This window comes from Emys orbicularis, chromosome 5 (genome assembly GCF_028017835.1).
Source record: "Emys orbicularis isolate rEmyOrb1 chromosome 5, rEmyOrb1.hap1, whole genome shotgun sequence".
Lineage (NCBI taxonomy): Eukaryota > Metazoa > Chordata > Testudines > Emydidae > Emys > Emys orbicularis.
This window is the reverse complement of record NC_088687.1, coordinates 66,375,356-66,392,827: the sequence shown is the minus strand read 5'-3', so window position 1 is coordinate 66,392,827 and position 17,472 is coordinate 66,375,356. Positions and strand designations below refer to the sequence as shown.

At 43.1% G+C, this 17,472-nt stretch overlaps 1 protein-coding gene across 2 annotated transcripts in view; it reads right to left on the bottom strand.

Moving 5' to 3' along the window:
- The window catches only part of RAPGEF2 (Rap guanine nucleotide exchange factor 2), a 331,016-nt gene that overhangs the window by 181,464 nt on the left and 132,080 nt on the right, over window positions 1–17,472 (bottom strand). For both annotated transcript variants that reach the window (XM_065405517.1, XM_065405518.1), the window contains exon 4: window positions 204–287. In XM_065405517.1, coding sequence (XP_065261589.1) covers window positions 204–287 — 84 coding nt within the window. The remainder of the gene's footprint in view (window positions 1–203; window positions 288–17,472) is intronic.

The window sequence follows — 17,472 nt, the reverse complement described above, 5'->3', positions numbered from 1 at the left end:
GATGTATAGTCATTTTCCCCCTCTGTGTGGGTCTTTCACTCAAACAGAAGAGAGATATTTAGAAAGATGAGAAAATAAGATTGTATAACTGCAAAAAATGACAAGAAATACTAAAGGTATAACCTGACTACTTTTTAAAAAATTGACTAGCATTCCATTTCATAGTGTTCCTTTAAAATATAAAGATATTTAAATAGACATACCTGCTCCTTGGAAGAAACATAGATTCTTTGATGAATACTGAACCAGACAGCAGGATATACCAACAGGAGCCAATATCATCAGGGCTGGAATAAAGAAGAGAAATGATGAGAAGCATAATTTAGATAGTAGGTAGAAATTGCAAAAATCTGTTAGGAAGAGCATCACAAAACCAGAAGCCAAAAATGCATAGCAAACTCTGAAGGAAAGCTACTGTTTAATCACTTGCATCAAAATTCCTTAAACAATTCTAATTTCCTCCTAAAAACACATACATCACCAGAACACATTGAATTACTTAATAGTATTTTTTAAATTACAACATCCACCGATTTGTGGCCCATAGCATACAATCACAGCAGCCCAATAAAATAATACTGAACCTGATTATAAAAGATCAAAAACATAGTCAAGCTTAGTAATATTGCTTTGCATTCTGCAGAATCTCTTACCCCTTGTTGGAGGACAGAGCCCCTTGCCTTCAACATGAGCTCCTTCCCCATTTCTGGACCATCCCTCCTTCCCATCCCCTTGTCCAAAAAAAAGATTTACTCACTTCATGGCTCTGTCTTGCCAACCCACAGTGCAGACAGAGGGCTCACATTCCAAGAGCACCTTCACTCATTTGTCAGCCCACCCACACCAAACAATTCTGGGCTGCCTGTGCAACTGGTGCTACTTTGTGCTGCTGTTCCATGCTTCTTTCTAGCATGGTGGGAAGGGGGAAGGCAGCAGGGAAAGGCAGCTTATTTTTTTTGGAGATCAGGACAAGTGGTAGTGATTAGTTACTAGCAGGAAAGGAGGAACAAGTTGCAATTTGCTTCTCTCGGACATCCTGACCCAGTTTATATCTCAGCTGGCCTTCCCTCCTGTACAACACAACCACCCCTTCATTGCCCTCAGAACCTCCAAGAAACAAGTCTGTAGGTGACACCTACATGGGGATTAAACTAGTTTCTAAAGATTCACAGGGAATAACCACATTAGAACAGCAACTAGTTTGTACCATCTTAATCGGTGTAGATTAGGCTGTGACCATTCATTCTTTGCTTCTTCAGTTTTCACCACTCCTACTGCTTGTTACCCAGATGCTTGAATCCAGTCAATATATGTACATAACATTTTCATCAAAAAAACAAAATTACTGGGGTACACTCTTAAGGATGTAGAATTAATCAATCATTCTATAGCACTTCCTACTTCATTCTTTTAATTACAAGCCTCAAGTTTTTAGCAACAATTAGCTTGTTCAAACTTCAAGCAAGCTTAGCCCACGTATCTTTTAACAAAAGGTGACAGCATAGTTATTAAAATCCAATATTTAAGCTAAGTAAGCTATTTACAGCTAGCTGCACATTTCTCATTTTAAAAAGCAAAGCTGCAAGTACATATGTGACAATGTCCTCAAAAAAGATTCCCGCATTTCCACAGTGATGAGCGCTGTAGAAATGCGTGTAGTAATTTTTAAAAAGAGAGGATGATGTGAGACAGAAAAAAAGCAACAATCAGAAAAATGGCTAGAAATGACTAGAAGAGCATATAAATGGCAGAGTATTAACATTCATACTTAGGAAGTTAATTCTTTTTCAATTCTTCCCTGAACATATAACCATGATAGAAATAAGTCTCTTGCAGACTTAAAAATGGAACTGTTTGCCAATCAAGAGACATCAGATACCTGGATGATTAACAAATAGATCACAATCTCATTTCCGTCAATGACCAAATACAGATTAATTGATTGAGATGGCCATGTGGCCAAAAATAGTTTTCTTATTCTCACCAAATAGGCCACACTATTGTGACATGGTAAACTACATGCTACGATAACTTATCCTGGAAGACAAATTCCAAATGGGGGCAAATTAGAGCATCATCACAGGACATAAGAACAGAAAATAAGGTGTGTGTCAATAGCAACATGTCGTGCTTACTGTTCCTTGCATACCAGGAACAAACTGGTGTTTTCTTCCCCAGGCATGTTGTCAAGGATCTCTATTCTCTTTTTTTACTGATACGAATAGGCACTGAGAAATGGTGGCAACAGAAGTTTGAATAAAACTGAAAACAAATTAGGAAAAATAAAGAAAGCTTTAATCTGACTGAAAAGCTGAATTAGAGACAGACTGTAGAGGAATACAGAAACATGAGCATGAACTGAGGGAAAGAAACATGAGCATGAACTAAGAACAGCTGGCATGGTGCAGTAGAGGAAGTTTGCATGTACACAAACTGATCTATGATGGCAGACACAGCAAAATATGAAAATAGGACTTGGAATTATTGTTTTAAGATTAAGAACTTCTCAGAAATGGAAGCAGTGGAAGGAAGAGCTCACGTTGCACGTTGAAATGACAGTTTCTGAAAAGGAAAAGCTGAAAGTCAAACTAAATTATTTGATTGTAAATCAGGTTAGGGATATTTCAAATATCTTGGGCCCTGAACTGCCCAGAAGCAACACAAATTAAAGTCTCTGTGTATGTCTTCACTGCAGAGTACTAACAAGCTCTCTTATGGTGATCTCCACTTAGAAGTTACTGTTACTAGTATGCACAAGGTTTTAAGTATGTCAACACTGGGGGACTGTTTTTTATATCCAAGGGGTATTCTGGTTTTTATTTATTTATATATATATATATATATATATATATATATATATATATATATATATATATATATATATATATATATATATATATATATATATATATATATATATATATATATATATATATATATATATATATATATATATATATATATATATATATATATATATATATATATATATATAAAGAAAACTATGCTTGGATTTATTTGAATTTATTTGAATTTTAAGGAAAAAGTCTTTCATGTCACTCTTTCTGTGACAACCAACCTCACTTCCTATAATAAATGTTACGTAGCCAATGAGTAAACTTATCTAAAGCTGGAATACACTAGACTTGATACTATTTCACAGCTATATTTTTGGTACTGTTCAAAATTATCTTCTTTGTGATGGTTTGTGGCACCACTTAAGAATATTGAATTACCAAGCAAAAGAAAGCCATAAAGGGATTGATGCATAAATAGGTCAAAGTTTCAGGAACAATCACTCTGAGACATGGCAAATTTTGCCATATAATCAACATTTGGGACATCTGATTTTCTCTTTGCTTTCTCTCCTCCCCACCCATTTCCCCTACACCCATCACTCCTTCCTCCTTTCCAACATTGCCTCTATGAGGTTTAACAGAATCTAAACTGATTTTTTCTTTAATTACAATTGCTGATTTTGGATGTGGGTGAGACATTATGGCAGAAGTAAGTGGTGGGTAGGGGTGCTGGGTAAGGAACCTGCTGGTCAGAGTTATGGAGGGAAGTTCTTGGCTGTTGGGTGGGATAGGATTGCCAGTGGGATATCTCCCCTTCACCCCAAATCCCCACCAGCACAGTACTGTGCTCCTGGTAGCTCTGTTCAAGCAGCTATAGAGCCAGCTCCACAGCCTTTTGAAATGGTGCTTCCCTTGGACTCAGCATAGTAGGTGAGAAGCTGCACTTGAATTGTGTTGGAGAAGTGATGAGGTCTGGACAGCCAGAAAGCAGCAGAAGGGAGGAAGGGCAGGGAAAGGAGCAGAGCATCTCCATCCCTCCTTTACTCTCGCTCCCTGCTGGGTCTTAACATTAATCATTTCTCAACATATGGGGTGCAAACAAGTGGGCAGCCTTCTCATTACCCACTTCTGGAGTCACATTCTACAGTTTGGACGTATTGCTCACTAGACCATGTATATTCTAGGAACTCTGCAATCACAGCCTCCCACCCCACTCCACACTTGCCTTAGGAAATCCACATCCACAAATTGTGGGCTTCCTAGAATAATAATAATAATAATAACTTAGGAATTCTGCATGGTGCAACAGCTCTTCTGGATTTCTTATGGCACGCATGGCAGTTATGCATGATGCAAGAAGCTCACATCTGGCTACTGCAGACTTAATTGCACCATAATTGCACGCTATGAATCTATGAAAATAGATAATTGCACCCTATGAATCTATGAAAACAGCCAAAGCAATCAGGTCTCACCAATACGAACAGTTTAAAACTGATCTGGAGTATTTAGATCAAGCCATTTTTTAGTTATAACCAGACAACAGATTAACAACAAAATTTTGCCTACCATCTCTCCCAAACATACCTTCTAGTCTCCAGAAGAAAAAAAAAATATCTAACCTGGCATAAAATCTTATTTGTAAAATCTCTTGTAGATTCGTTTCTTTTTGGCAAAAAGGAGTGCATGGGAGAAGAGGATCAAAACCAGTCCTATAGCATGTGGAGGACATGCATCTCTCCCTTAAAAGCTGTTGCTGCACTATTATAAGTTACACAACAACTATATTCAATAATATTACAGGAATGTTTTCCAGGCATTTAGGGAACAATAAGCTTTTGGGAATACTAAAAGCTATTGTTTGTGGTTAAATACAGTCTTTGAAGTAACAGATCATTATTGCAGAAACTCTAATATTACAGTATTATGATAAAAGTACAGTATTGTTCAGACACATGTTTGAAAGCAGCACTAAAATGGGCACAACAAGACAATGCATTTGTAAGTTAAGCTCTCTGACACAGAGGTGTGTGCATTAATAGCCCACTCCTGCAATACACTGAGCACCCACAACTGACCCGACAGGAGGTGCACAGCACCTTGCAGGATCCGGCCCAAAGCAAGGAAAAAGCTTTTAACAATGCTATTTGGAAATGAAGCTTTTCAGTAATTCACCCACAGCTGAAAAAAGCAGCTTATTCAGAACACAAACCAGCAAAGAATCCTCTAGTTCCCCAAACCAATTCTCATCAGATGTTACTTAGATTACACAAGTAGGTGATATAACAAGGTCCAGGTGAAAACAGAATATTTATTTTTATTACACACTAAACCAGGCATTCTCTCTTATGGACCGTCTAATTCCTATCTCATTCACGCTAGTTTTACATTGACTTCAGCTGAGGTATTCCTGAGTTACACAGCTGAAATTCAGTAGTAAGGCACAGAACAATGAGCAAATTCTGAAACACACAATATGTACCAGTAGTTGTTCTTTGCATTAAAAGATTGATTAGACTAAGTCATCTAGATAAGGACGACCATGAGAATCTGCAATTACTAAAAGAAATCATTCTGCAAATACTATTATCCTCTAATGTAGGTGCACAATCAAGGTCCCATGTATTTTGTATTAAGCTTGACCCTACTTCTGCGGCAAGACACCTTGCATTCTGCAGCACTTTTGTGCATAAGACTGGAGATTCTGCAGCAGCTTCAGGTAAATTTTAAAAATTAGGTTAATGAATATGAAAATGAATATAATCACTATAGTATATCCTTATTTAATGTGATACTAAATCCAGTTTATTTTATGCTACTACTTCCTTTTTAATTTTCAACATAATATAGAATTTTGTATTGTAAAAGCTTATTTGCATTTAGGAAGTTATTAGGAGGAAGCTGGAGATTTTGGCAGTTGGGTAAGACATGTTGGGCTTCTGGTAACCCAATAGGCAGTTTGAGTTTGTAGGATAAGCACATTAGCTAATGGTTAAATTATCAGCACTGAACTAGTTAACAGCGTCACTGATACCTGCATCGCTAATTATCACCTCACTGAGATAAATAGGGCAGTTCAGACTTCTCAGAGCTATTGTTCCGAGATGCATCGGGCAGATAGTACTCCACCAGTTTACACTGTTCATATTTGGTAGGTTCTCTTTGCAACCACAATGGCTACATTTTTTTTAAAAACGAGAGCTTAGATGCGGATGTAAAATTCTGGAGCATGGGTAGCTTCGGTGGCTTCCACAGCCACAGATTGAGTATATGGGGTGGTAAGTGTAGTGCTTGCCCAGTCAGTTCACAGTTAGGGGAGCCATTACAGTTTCTGCAGAAAAACCACTCTGGCCAGGTGATCAGAGCAAATTACAAGGAAGAACATTTACAAGCCCTTTTTTGCCTGGGTCTCTGTAAGCACCCATTAATGTGGAGTTAGCTGAGGCAGAATGGACACTGGTGGCCTTTCCAAAACTATCCACTACAACAGGGGTGGGCAAAATTTTTGGCCCAAGGGTCATGTCTAGGTGGGGAAATTGCATGCAGGGCCATGAATGTAGTGCTGGGGCAGGGGCTTGGGGTGCAGTGTGCAGGAAGGGGCTCAGGGCAAGGGGTTGGGGTACAGAAGGGGGTGCAGAGTGTGGGAGGGGGCTCAGGGCAGGGGATTAGGGTGCAGGGAGTGGTGCAGAGTGCAATGGGGGCTCAGGGCAAGGGTTGGGATGCAGGAGGGGTGCAGGGTGAGGCAGGGGGTTGGGTGCAGAAGGGGGCTCAGGGTGCAGGGAGGGGAGCGGGGTGCGGTAGGGGGCTCAGGGCAGGGGGTTGGAGTGCAGGAGGGGTGCAGAAGGGGTTCAGGGTGTGGGCTCCAGCCCAGCTTACTGGGGTGGAAGCGGCCAGCACCACGTCCCTACGGCCCCTGGGGGCGGGAGGGGATCAGAGAGCTCAGTGCGCTGCCCTCACCTGCGGGTACCTCCCCAGAAGCTCCCATTGGCTGCGGTTCCCCGTTCCCAGGGGCCGCGGTGACATGATGTCGACCGCTTCCGGGAACGGCGCAGGGCCAGGGCAGGCGGGAGCCTGCCTTAGCGCCGCAGCGCCATGGGGGTGGCAATCCCACAGGCCGGATCCAAAGCCCTGTCAGGCTGGATCCGGCCCACAGGCCGTAGTTTGCCCACCCCTGCACTACAGGGAGCTTCTTGAGGTAAATTATGTGGAGTCCAGTAATAGATTAACCTTTCAGTCAATCTGATGTTAGAAAGTCCACTGACCTCAATTAATATATGGCAACAAGGAGATAGTTCTTCAGATTGTGACATTGCTTAAAGACAAAAAATGAGACTAATATTACAGAAAGGAGCAAGTGTTTGACATATGCTGTTTTTGTTTTTTTTTTAAAACCACACACTTCTCACTTGCTCCATGTAACATGAATTCCAAGAGGTGGAATTGTTTGATACATCACCAGCTGGAAATGACAGCTGCATGTTTGTTTTAAGAAGTGGGCTCCAGATTCTTCTGTATTTGTGGAACTTCCAACAACTACCACAGTGGACAGTTTTTACCAATACGGATAATTGAAAGTCCACAGAGGCATTCTGCTGGTGGAACAGTGTCAATAAAGGGGGGAGGGGTCTGTCATTCTGTGAGCCGGTTTATTCTGACAACAGGAAGTCAGGGTTTTATTGATAAGAGTCAAAATCAAATGTGGATGCAGGCAAGGATGTGCCAAAATATGGCATGTTTCGCCAACAAAACATTGGTGCATAGAGTGGTCCTAACAGTCGGAGAAGAATGGGTATGGACCTGGGAAGCAAATAACCCCCAAACTCAGAAATATCCAGCTAATGTTTTAGAATCATAGAATATCAGGGTTGGAAGGGACCTCAGGGGATCATCTAGTACAACCCCCCTGCTCAAAGCAGGATAAATCCCCAGACAGGTGTTTTTTTTGTTGGGTTGGGGGGTTTTTTTTGCGCTTATCGCATGATTGCAAAATGCCTCCTATATGCTCAAATGCAAAAGGTGCAAGCTGGCAAAAGCACCAGCTTCCCATTACAACTTCTACAATGCAGGCTACGTATTGATAAAAATCTGCAGCATTCTGAATGCAGTATTGGAACTGTGTAAAATTGAGTTTAACAAAAAAACAAAAAACTGCTATTATGCTGATTTAATTCATGCTTTATATTCAATAAAGTGATATTTTATTTTAAATTAAGCTATTGTGGAATTTCCATTCTATTGTATCACAACACTGCAGACACCAGGGGCTTGCTGAAACATTTAGATTCACCTCGCCACAGTGTATGCAAGCCCTTGATTTACAGGAATTATGGACTTGTAAAAGGAACTCCAGAGTCAGGGTTCTAACCTGCTTTCCATTAGATGCATGACTATGGTTCCCTCTCCAACTTTCTCAAAGAAGTCCTTTTTACTTGAATATGAGGTCTGTAGCTAGAGGGATTTTTTTTTTTTTCCACCTGCAAAACTTGAGATAAATCAGACAAGTCATTTCTGAAACATGGAACTTTGAAACATGACTTTGTAAAGTTGTCACGCAAATAACTGTTTGGAAACTGAGGCCTGGTCTACACTAGGAGTTTATGTCGAATTTAGCAGCGTTACATCGAATTAACTCTGCACCCGTCCACACAACGAAGCTATTTAGTTCGACATAGAGGTCTCTTAAATTAGACTTCTGTACTCCTCCCCAACGAGGGGAGTAGCGCTAAATTCGACATGGCCATGTCGAATTAGGCTAGGTGTGGATGGAAATCGACGCTAATAGCTCCGGGAGCTATCCCACAGTGCACCACTCTGTTGACGCTCTGGACAGCAGTCCGAGCTCGGATGCTCTGACCAGCCACACAGGAAAAGCCCCGGGAAAATTTGAATTCCTTTTCCTGTCTGGGCAGTTTGAATCTCATTTCCTGTTTGGACATCGTGGCAAGCTCAGCAGCACTGGCAACGATGCAGAGCTCTCCAGCAGAGATGGCCATGCAATCTCAGAATAGAAAGAGGGCCCCAGCATGGACTGATCGGGAAGTCTTGGATCTGATCGCTGTGTGGGGCGATGAGTCCGTGCTTTCCGAGCTGCGATCGAAAAGACGGAATGCAAAGATTTACGAGAAGATCTCAAAAGCCATGGCAGAGAGAGGATACAGCCGGGATGCAACGCAGTGCCGCGTGAAAATCAAGGAGCTGAGACAAGGCTACCAGAAGACCAAAGAGGCAAACGGACGCTCCGGATCCCAGCCCCACACATCCCGTTTCTACGAGGCACTGCATTCCATCCTAGGTGCAGCCGCCACCACTACCCCACCACTGACCGTGGACTCTGAGGATGGGATATTGTCCACGGCCGGTTCCTCGGACATGTTAGCGGACGGGGAAGATGAGGAAGGAGATGAGGAGGACGAGGCAGTCGACAGCGCTTACAACGCTGATTTCCCCGACAGCCAGGATCTCTTCATCACCCTTACAGAGATCCCCTACCAACCGTCCCCAGGCGTTAACCCGGACACAGAATCAGGGGAAGGATCAGTCGGTAAGTGTTTTAAACATGTAAACATTTATTTTAAACAGAACAGGAATATTAATAATATTAACAATGGGTTTTTCATGAGTACTTTGCCCTAGGCGCTTAACGTTTCAGGTCTTGGCAGTGCAACTACTGAAAAAAAATCTAACAATGTCCGCTTTAGCATGATTGGTTTGCCCTAGGCGCTCTACTGTTTACTCCCTGCCAGTGCAGCTACAGTAAAATCCGGTCTATATGTCCGGGGATAGAGCAGAAATCCTCCTGGGACATCTCCACGAAGCTCTCCTGGAGGTAATTGGAAAGCCTTTGCATCAGGTTCCTGGGGAGAGCGGCCTTATTGGGTCCTCCGTGGTAGGAAACATTTCCGCGCCAGGAGACAAGCAAGTACTCGGGGATCATTGCCTTGCAGAGCATGGCGGCATATGGCCCTGGTCTTTGCAGGCTTTCCCGAAGCATCCTTTCTTTCTCGGTCTTTGAAATCCTCATCAGAGTGATGTCGCTCATGGTGACCTGCTTTGAATTAGGTAGGGGAATGTTAGTATTGGGACTGCTTGCCTGTTCCTTTACAGAACTGTAACCGGCGGTTTACAGCCACGCGGTGGAGGCGGGAGAGGGGCAGCATACAGGGATCTTTCCCTGGGACAGCCGCGGGGGGGGGTGGGACAGGGGCAGAGTTCATGCTTGCCGGATTGCTGGCAGCAGGGACTGGCATTGCTTTGAACGTGAAAGGAGGCCAGTGCTATTATTAAAGTTTTAAGCAGCCACAAGTCTACGGCTTACCATGTCGGCCTGCTACCCAAATTCCGCTGTCCTGCCCCGCTTGTCTGATCTGCACTGCAAGACCCCAGGCACTGAATGCGAAGGCCGAAAATTCGACCTTGTCCTGAGTGCGCATGTGATAGGTGCTGTGCATGGTCTTGTTCACAGAGAAAGACTATGTTCTTTGTTCACAAAAAAATTTATCTTTCTGAGGAATTCACTCCCTTTTTCCCATCCCACAGCTGCGACTGTCTCCCGACCTACCCTGGCATCACACTCCCAGAGGCTAGCGCAGATTAGGCGTAGGAAGAAGACGACGCGAGAGGACATGTTCTCAGAACTAATGGTCTGCTCCCGAGCCCAGGCACCCCAGAAGACCCAGTGGAGGGAGAACATGTCCCAAATCCACCGATCACACATTGAACGGGAGGAGAGGTGGCGGCAGGAAGACCAGCAGGCGACTCAAACGCTGCTTGGACTAATGAGGGAGCAAACGGACACGCTCCGGCGCCTTGTGGATGTTCTGCAGGACCGGAGGCAGGACGACAGAGCCCCGCTGCAGTCTCTCTCTAACCACCCTCCCCCGCCACAAAGGGCCATACCCCCCTCACCCAAAGTCCCAAGAAGGAGGGGCGGCAGAGTCCGTGAAAACTCTCACTCCATCCCTGCAGACTGCTCAAGTACCAGAAGGCTCTCATTCCCCAAAGTTTGATAAGTCCTTTCCTTCCCGCCTCACCCAAGCCCCCTCCCAGTTTCATCCCCCCGTTTCATGTGTAGTTGCTAATAAAAAATACGTTTCTGTTAATTACTGTTTCCATCATGTTCTTTTAGAGGATAGTCTGTTTGAAGGGGGGGAAGGGGGTTGGTAATTGGACAGGACAGTCACCTTTACCAGGGTACAGACGCGGGGGCAGCTTCAGCAGCAGGGCACACACACATTGCAGTCACTAGTTACCCTGGTCAGTCTGGGAGGTGGTTTTCATGTTCTGTGTGTGTGTGTGTGTGGGGGGGGTTTAATGTGACTTTGTGGCGGGGGAGGGCGGTTAGAGATCTTATGCAGCGGTCCTTATCCTGGATCACAGAGCCACGCAGCAGGGGATCTGTAACCGTCCTCCCCCTGCCACAAAGTCACATAGCCCCCACACTCAGAGTCCCGAACAGGAGGGGTGGCAGGCTCCGTTGAAACTACCAGTCCACCAGTGCAGAGCCTGTCATTCCTCGAGTTTAGAAGCGTCCTTTGCATCACTACACTACACCCGCTCCCCACCACAGTCTGCGTCCCAGGTTCAACACTTTACCGCGAAAACAGTAATAAAGAAAACGGTGTTCATTAACAAATTTCAAGTGATTTTATTTTTAAACGTGTGTTGGAAGGGGGGGAACGGGGTATGTAACTGGAGAGGATAGTGAACATTAACCGGGTAAAGAAACGGGGACAGGTCCAGCTTCTCGGTAAACAAACTTAATAGTCACAGGTTACCTTGCTCACTCAGGAACCTAGCTTTCAAAGCCTCCCGGATGCACAGTGCGTCCCGCTGGGCTCTTCTAATCGCACGGCTGTCTGGCTGGGCGTAATCAGCAGCCAGGCTATTTGCCTCAACCTCCCACCCCACCATAAAGGTCTCCCCCTTGCTCTCACAGAGATTGTGGAGCACACAGCAAGCCGCAATAACAATGGGGATATTGGTTTCGCTGAGATCAGAGCGAGTCAGTAAGCTTCTCCATCTCCCCTTGAGACATCCAAAAGCACACTCCACCACCATTCTGCATTTGCTCAGCCGGTAGTTGAAGAGTTCTTTTTCACTGTCCAGGGCGCCTGTATAGGGCTTCATGAGCCAGGGCATTAGCGGGTAGGCTGGGTCCCCAAGGATCACTATAGGCATCTCCACATCCCCAAGAGTTATTTTGTGGTCCGGGAAGTAAATACCTTCCTGCAGCCGTCTAAACAGACCAGAATTACTGAAAACACGAGCGTCATGAACCTTGCCCGGCCATCCGACGTTGATGTTTGTAAAACGTCCCCTATGGTCCACCAGTGCTTGCAGCACCACTGAAAAGTAGCCCTTTCAGTTAATGTACTGGCTGGCCTGGTGGTCCGGTCCCAGGATAGGGATGTGAGTTCCATCTATAGCCCCACCGCAGTTTGGGAATCCCATCGCGGCGAAGCCATCTACGATGACCTCCACGTTTCCCAGGGTCACTACCTTTGAGAGCAGTAGCTCAACGATTGCGTTGGCTACTTGCATCACAACAACCCCCACGGTAGATTTGCCCACGCCAAAGTGGTTCGCGACTGACCGGTAGCTGTCTGGTGTTGCAAGCTTCCAGAGGGCTATGGCCACTCGCTTCTGGACAGTCAGGGCTGCTCGCATCCGGGTGTCCTGGCGCTTCAGGGCAGGGGACAGCAACTCACAAAGTTCCAAGAAAGTCCCCTTCCGCATGCGAAAGTTTCGCAGCCACTGTGATTCATCCCAGACCTGCAGCACTATGCGGTCCCACCAGTCCGTGCTTGTTTCCCGGGCCCAGAATCGCCGTTCCACAACATCAACATGACCCATTGCCACCATGATGTCCTCGGCGCGGGGTCCCGTGCTTTGCGAGAGGTCTGTGCCACTCTCAGACTTCAGGTCCTCACCGCGCTGCCGTAGCCTCCTCGCCTGATTTCTCAGCATCTGCCTCTGGGAAAGGTGGATGATAAGGTGCGAGGTGTTGACAACGGCCATAACTGCAGCGATGGTCGCAGCGGGCTCCATGCTCGCAGTGCTGTGGCGTCCGCACTGTCACTGACCAGAAAAGTGCGCGAACTGATTTCCCGCCGGTGCTTTCAGGGAGGGAGGGCGGGAGTGACGGTTGGATGACGACAGTTACCCAAAACCACCCTCGACACATTTTTTTCCCCAGAAGGCATTGGGGGCTCGACCCAGAATTCCAATGGGCAGCGGGGACTGCGGGAACTGTGGGATAGCTGCCCACAGTGCACTGCTTCCAATGTCGATGCTTGCCCCGTTAGTGTGGACTCACAAAGTCGAATTACTGTCCTTAGTGTGGATACACACGTTCGACTTTGTAATATCGATTCCACATATTCGATTTAAGTAATATCGAACTACTCTCGTAGTGTAGACATACCCTGAGTTTCTTTTTATTGAACAGTCCCTGATGACATCAAAAGCACACTTCTAACTGTTGATAAGGTCAGATGCTTTTTTCGGGACTTCTTCACAATACATTTTCTAATATATGAATGCTCTCCCAGATACAGAGATATTCATAAAATTCAAAGGTCTGGTAGAGTTGATAAAGCTCTTCCAACATATGGCTGTACTGGCTGAGCTCATAAGCTCCACTTATCACATTGCTGTGATTCAAGGAAGTTGTAGACTCTCCCATTGAGCCTGTAGTATTCAGACAGTCAAACTGATCAAGCTGAAAGAGGTTAAAAATTCTGCTGTGAGAGTATCTGATTTTAATATTATATTGTCCTGTGTTTAATTGAAAAACATGTATTTTCTTTACATCACGAGTCGCTTGCCCAAGTGATGCAATAGCTACAACTTCCACCTTGTCCCCACAATCTTTGGGACAGATATGGTACCTGAAACTACTTTAAACATTTTTCAATTGACTAGGTTCAACATAACTGTTAAGGTTCAAGGTGGGTTTCTATTTAGCAAAGTACGTCATAATTTCAGGTTTCTGAAAGAGAACCACACAACATTTTAACTTTTATTATAAACCCAATCAACACACACAGCATTCATGCATGTTTTCCTTGGGCATGCTCACATTAAGGCCAGGGACTGGAGACAATGGCTCACATAAAATAGTCTTAGCACCATCTGTAAAATGATTTGGATGTGTTATTTGGATATGCATGCCTTCATTAGAAATACTCACCTCACCTGGGTGATAGCCAGGACACTAAATACTATAGTTTCTGAGCCAGAGTGATTCAAAATTATAACCGAGCCTTGACCTTCAAGGTTCTGGACCGAACAAACTGCTGAATACCCTCAATCCCGGGAAGTCACTGGAAATTAAGGTACTACTCAGTACCTTGTGGAACTCAACTAATTACGTGTGTCATCTCTAGCAAGACTTTCCTGAACATGGCCTAAAATTTCTTTTTCTCTGTTAAAATAGTGCCATAGATTTAAATGGCCCACTTAAATATTTGATTCTCCACTCCAGTCACAAATAGCATCAATATAAATACAATCTTTGTAATAATGGATTAAGAGTTAGGTCAGTACTGTAGTAGAACTGGAGATAAAATATTTAGGACCCAATCTTGCAAACACTTAAGCACATGTTTAACTTTATGCATGTGAGTTTTCCCATTGGTTTAACTGAGATAATGTGTGTGTAAAGTTAAACACATTCATAAATGCCTGCATGATCATATCCTTAGTCTGATGGAAATCAAATCAGCAGAGTGCTTTCATGTATTCACGCCCTGGATTGTAAAATTGAGAATCTCTACCCTGAAGGAGAGGGAGAAGGCTTAAAGAGATTTACTTTCCCTTCAAGTTTCATAACCCAGGCTCCATAAGGACCATCAACTAAATAGCATACCTATAACTTCCAGAAGACACTGAGAGAATCAGTCTAAACTTTAAGAGGTGGTCTTGCATTTCCTAACCCATTTCCGACTTGCAAAGGTTACAAGGGCAGCAAGAGCCTAGAGAAAAGCATCTTCCTTGACTCTGGCAGGAAACGTGGAACCCTCAGGAAATCACTATGCTTCCAACAATCTAAAGGTTTGCCCACACACCAAAATTGTATCTCTTAACCATAGAGTTATAGTTAAAGCAGTACAACTCTACTTTTGTGCGACTGCAGTTATCCCAGTGCTTTGCATTGGAAGATTTATTGGTTTAACTACCCACACACACACACACACACACACACCCCAAACAGCGATACCAATAAACACATTGTGTGTAAACCAGGTCTCAGAACAGGTTCAAGACAACAATTGAAGTTGCTCCTCAGTTAAATGGACTGGGATATGTATACCCAGACTCCTCTTTGTTGAGAGATGTTTGGAAAATGAGAAAAGACTACTTGTGTTCCAACATCTATTTTGAATAAGCAGAAAAGATGGGAGAGAATTAGTCCAAGCCATAGGAGAGAAGTTGACATATTAGAAATGAGAAACACCTTTCCAGTGTCAAGTATCAGACATTACATGATGGAATTAAAGGAGAGCTTATTCTATAAACCCATACTTTGAGGGTGTTAGTTTCTTCAGATTCATCTCTCATGTGTTTGGGTTTTCCTCACACATGTAGTTCTGAAGATAACCGCTTTTTCCTTGCCCATCTCATTATAGTCAACATCTGTGTGTAGACAGCTGTTTTGGGGCCCTCCTTTGTTTATGTAAGCAGCTATTATAGTATTAGAAGTTTCCCTTGAAGTGATTGGTGATGTTGCATTGCAAAAAAACTTCCACATTTTTCAATATTTTCCCAGGTACTCAGCTACCATTTTACCTGAGTTGTTTGGTCACCGGCACATTATCTGCAATCAGAAGGTGAGTTGTTCACGTTTGCAACTGGTCTGTCAACTAACTTATAAATAATAATTGGCCATCGGATATCTGCCACATCACCACATTTGAGCTCCTGATGCTATATGTAAGCAGTGTTTAAAGAATAAGGTACATCCCAAACAAAGCAATATGTACTGAAGGTACAACTGATGGTCCACGTGTCAGCTACAACCCTACCTGTCCTCTCCCTACCGCAAATATACCTGAACATTTTAACTTGCTGTATATTAACCAAATAATTATATTGCTGTTGTATATTTCTCCTTATCTGTCAACCTTATGCCAAATTTAACAAAATAGAAAGATCGCAAACATCAGAAGGCCTGCTCTTAAGTAAAATGGGCAACAAAAAAAGGCGTTCCTAGCTATCACTAAACTTGTGATTTTTAAGTGGCATTTTTGTTTAAACTGATGTCCACAGTTGTGACTCGCTGATTAAATGAGATGAAAGTTGGCAAAATTTGGCTCTTGGTATCTAAAAATGTAAACACAGGACATACAAAACACTAGGCCAACACTTCAGGAAATAATTTCTTTGTAGATTTCAGAGTAGCAGCCGTGTTAGTCTGTATCCGCAAAAATAACAGGAGTACTTGTGGCACCTTAGAGACTAACAAATTTATTATAGCATAAGCTTTCGTGGGCTACAACCCACTTCTTCGGATGCATATAGAAGAAGTGTCTATATATAGGTCTATATGCATATAGGTCTATATGCATCCGAAGAAGTGGGTTGTAGCCCACGAAAGCTTATGCTCTAATAAATTTGTTAGTCTCTAAGGTGCCACAAGTACTCCTGTTATTTTTGTAGATTTCTGCACACATAACCAATGCATCTTTCTCTGAAAGATCTCGACAGTATTCTTCTTTTTCTAATCACCAAAAATAGCTCCAGTTACTGTAAGAACAGCATAAAACAGATTTTGTAATATAAAAAGTAAGCCTCTACAGAGACAGGTGCTTGTAAAAAAAAAAAAAACAGCTTACATAAGTCTGTTTTTAACAATTAGTGAACAAGCTTTTTCATACCTGTCTATAGGCAATGAGCAGCCACGTTTCCCTGCATAAATGACCTAACACTGCATAAGATTGATATTAAAATGTTCAGCAATTATATAGCACTTGAGATTACAGAAAGAAATTCAGGAAGAAAAAGCAGTAGACTCTTTTCTTAACAAAATTCCATGCTAATTTACTGGCAAAACTGTGATGGAAATGGTATATGATTACATAATCCTACATACAGATTTTGTGGACACAGTCCTACTACTTATTAAGTCCTATGCCCTGGCATTATTTGTCTAAAACTACCTGTTATTCCCAGCACTGCTGCAACAATAAAATATTACTGTTTTTAGTCAAACATTTATCGTAAAAACGAAAGTGCAACCTATAATTCTTGTAGAAGCCTTAATTTCAATTTGACAAAAGGCTCACAAAGCATGTCTAAAACAATAATGTAAAAAAATCTAGTAGAACTCATTGTACTGCAATGAATTCTCTATACTATTAAGTCTTTATTCAATAACATTATCTATGCAGAATCAACTATCAAGTTCTTGAATGTATTTGTCCTAATGGCAGATATTGGCTAAGAAACTCCCCATAGCAAATGCCCTCCCAATAAAATATATAAACATGAAATCCTGATTTACTGCAGTGCAGACCTGGCAGGATCCCAATACAACTTTGCCAACTGTCTGGCTATCAGAAGGTATAATACACCTTCAGGAGAGCAAAAAAGCAATAAACCAGCCGCCCTGCAATGAGACTCTGCATTATTAAATATCCTGTTGGATGACTTTCACAGGAGCCTCTAGAAGCAC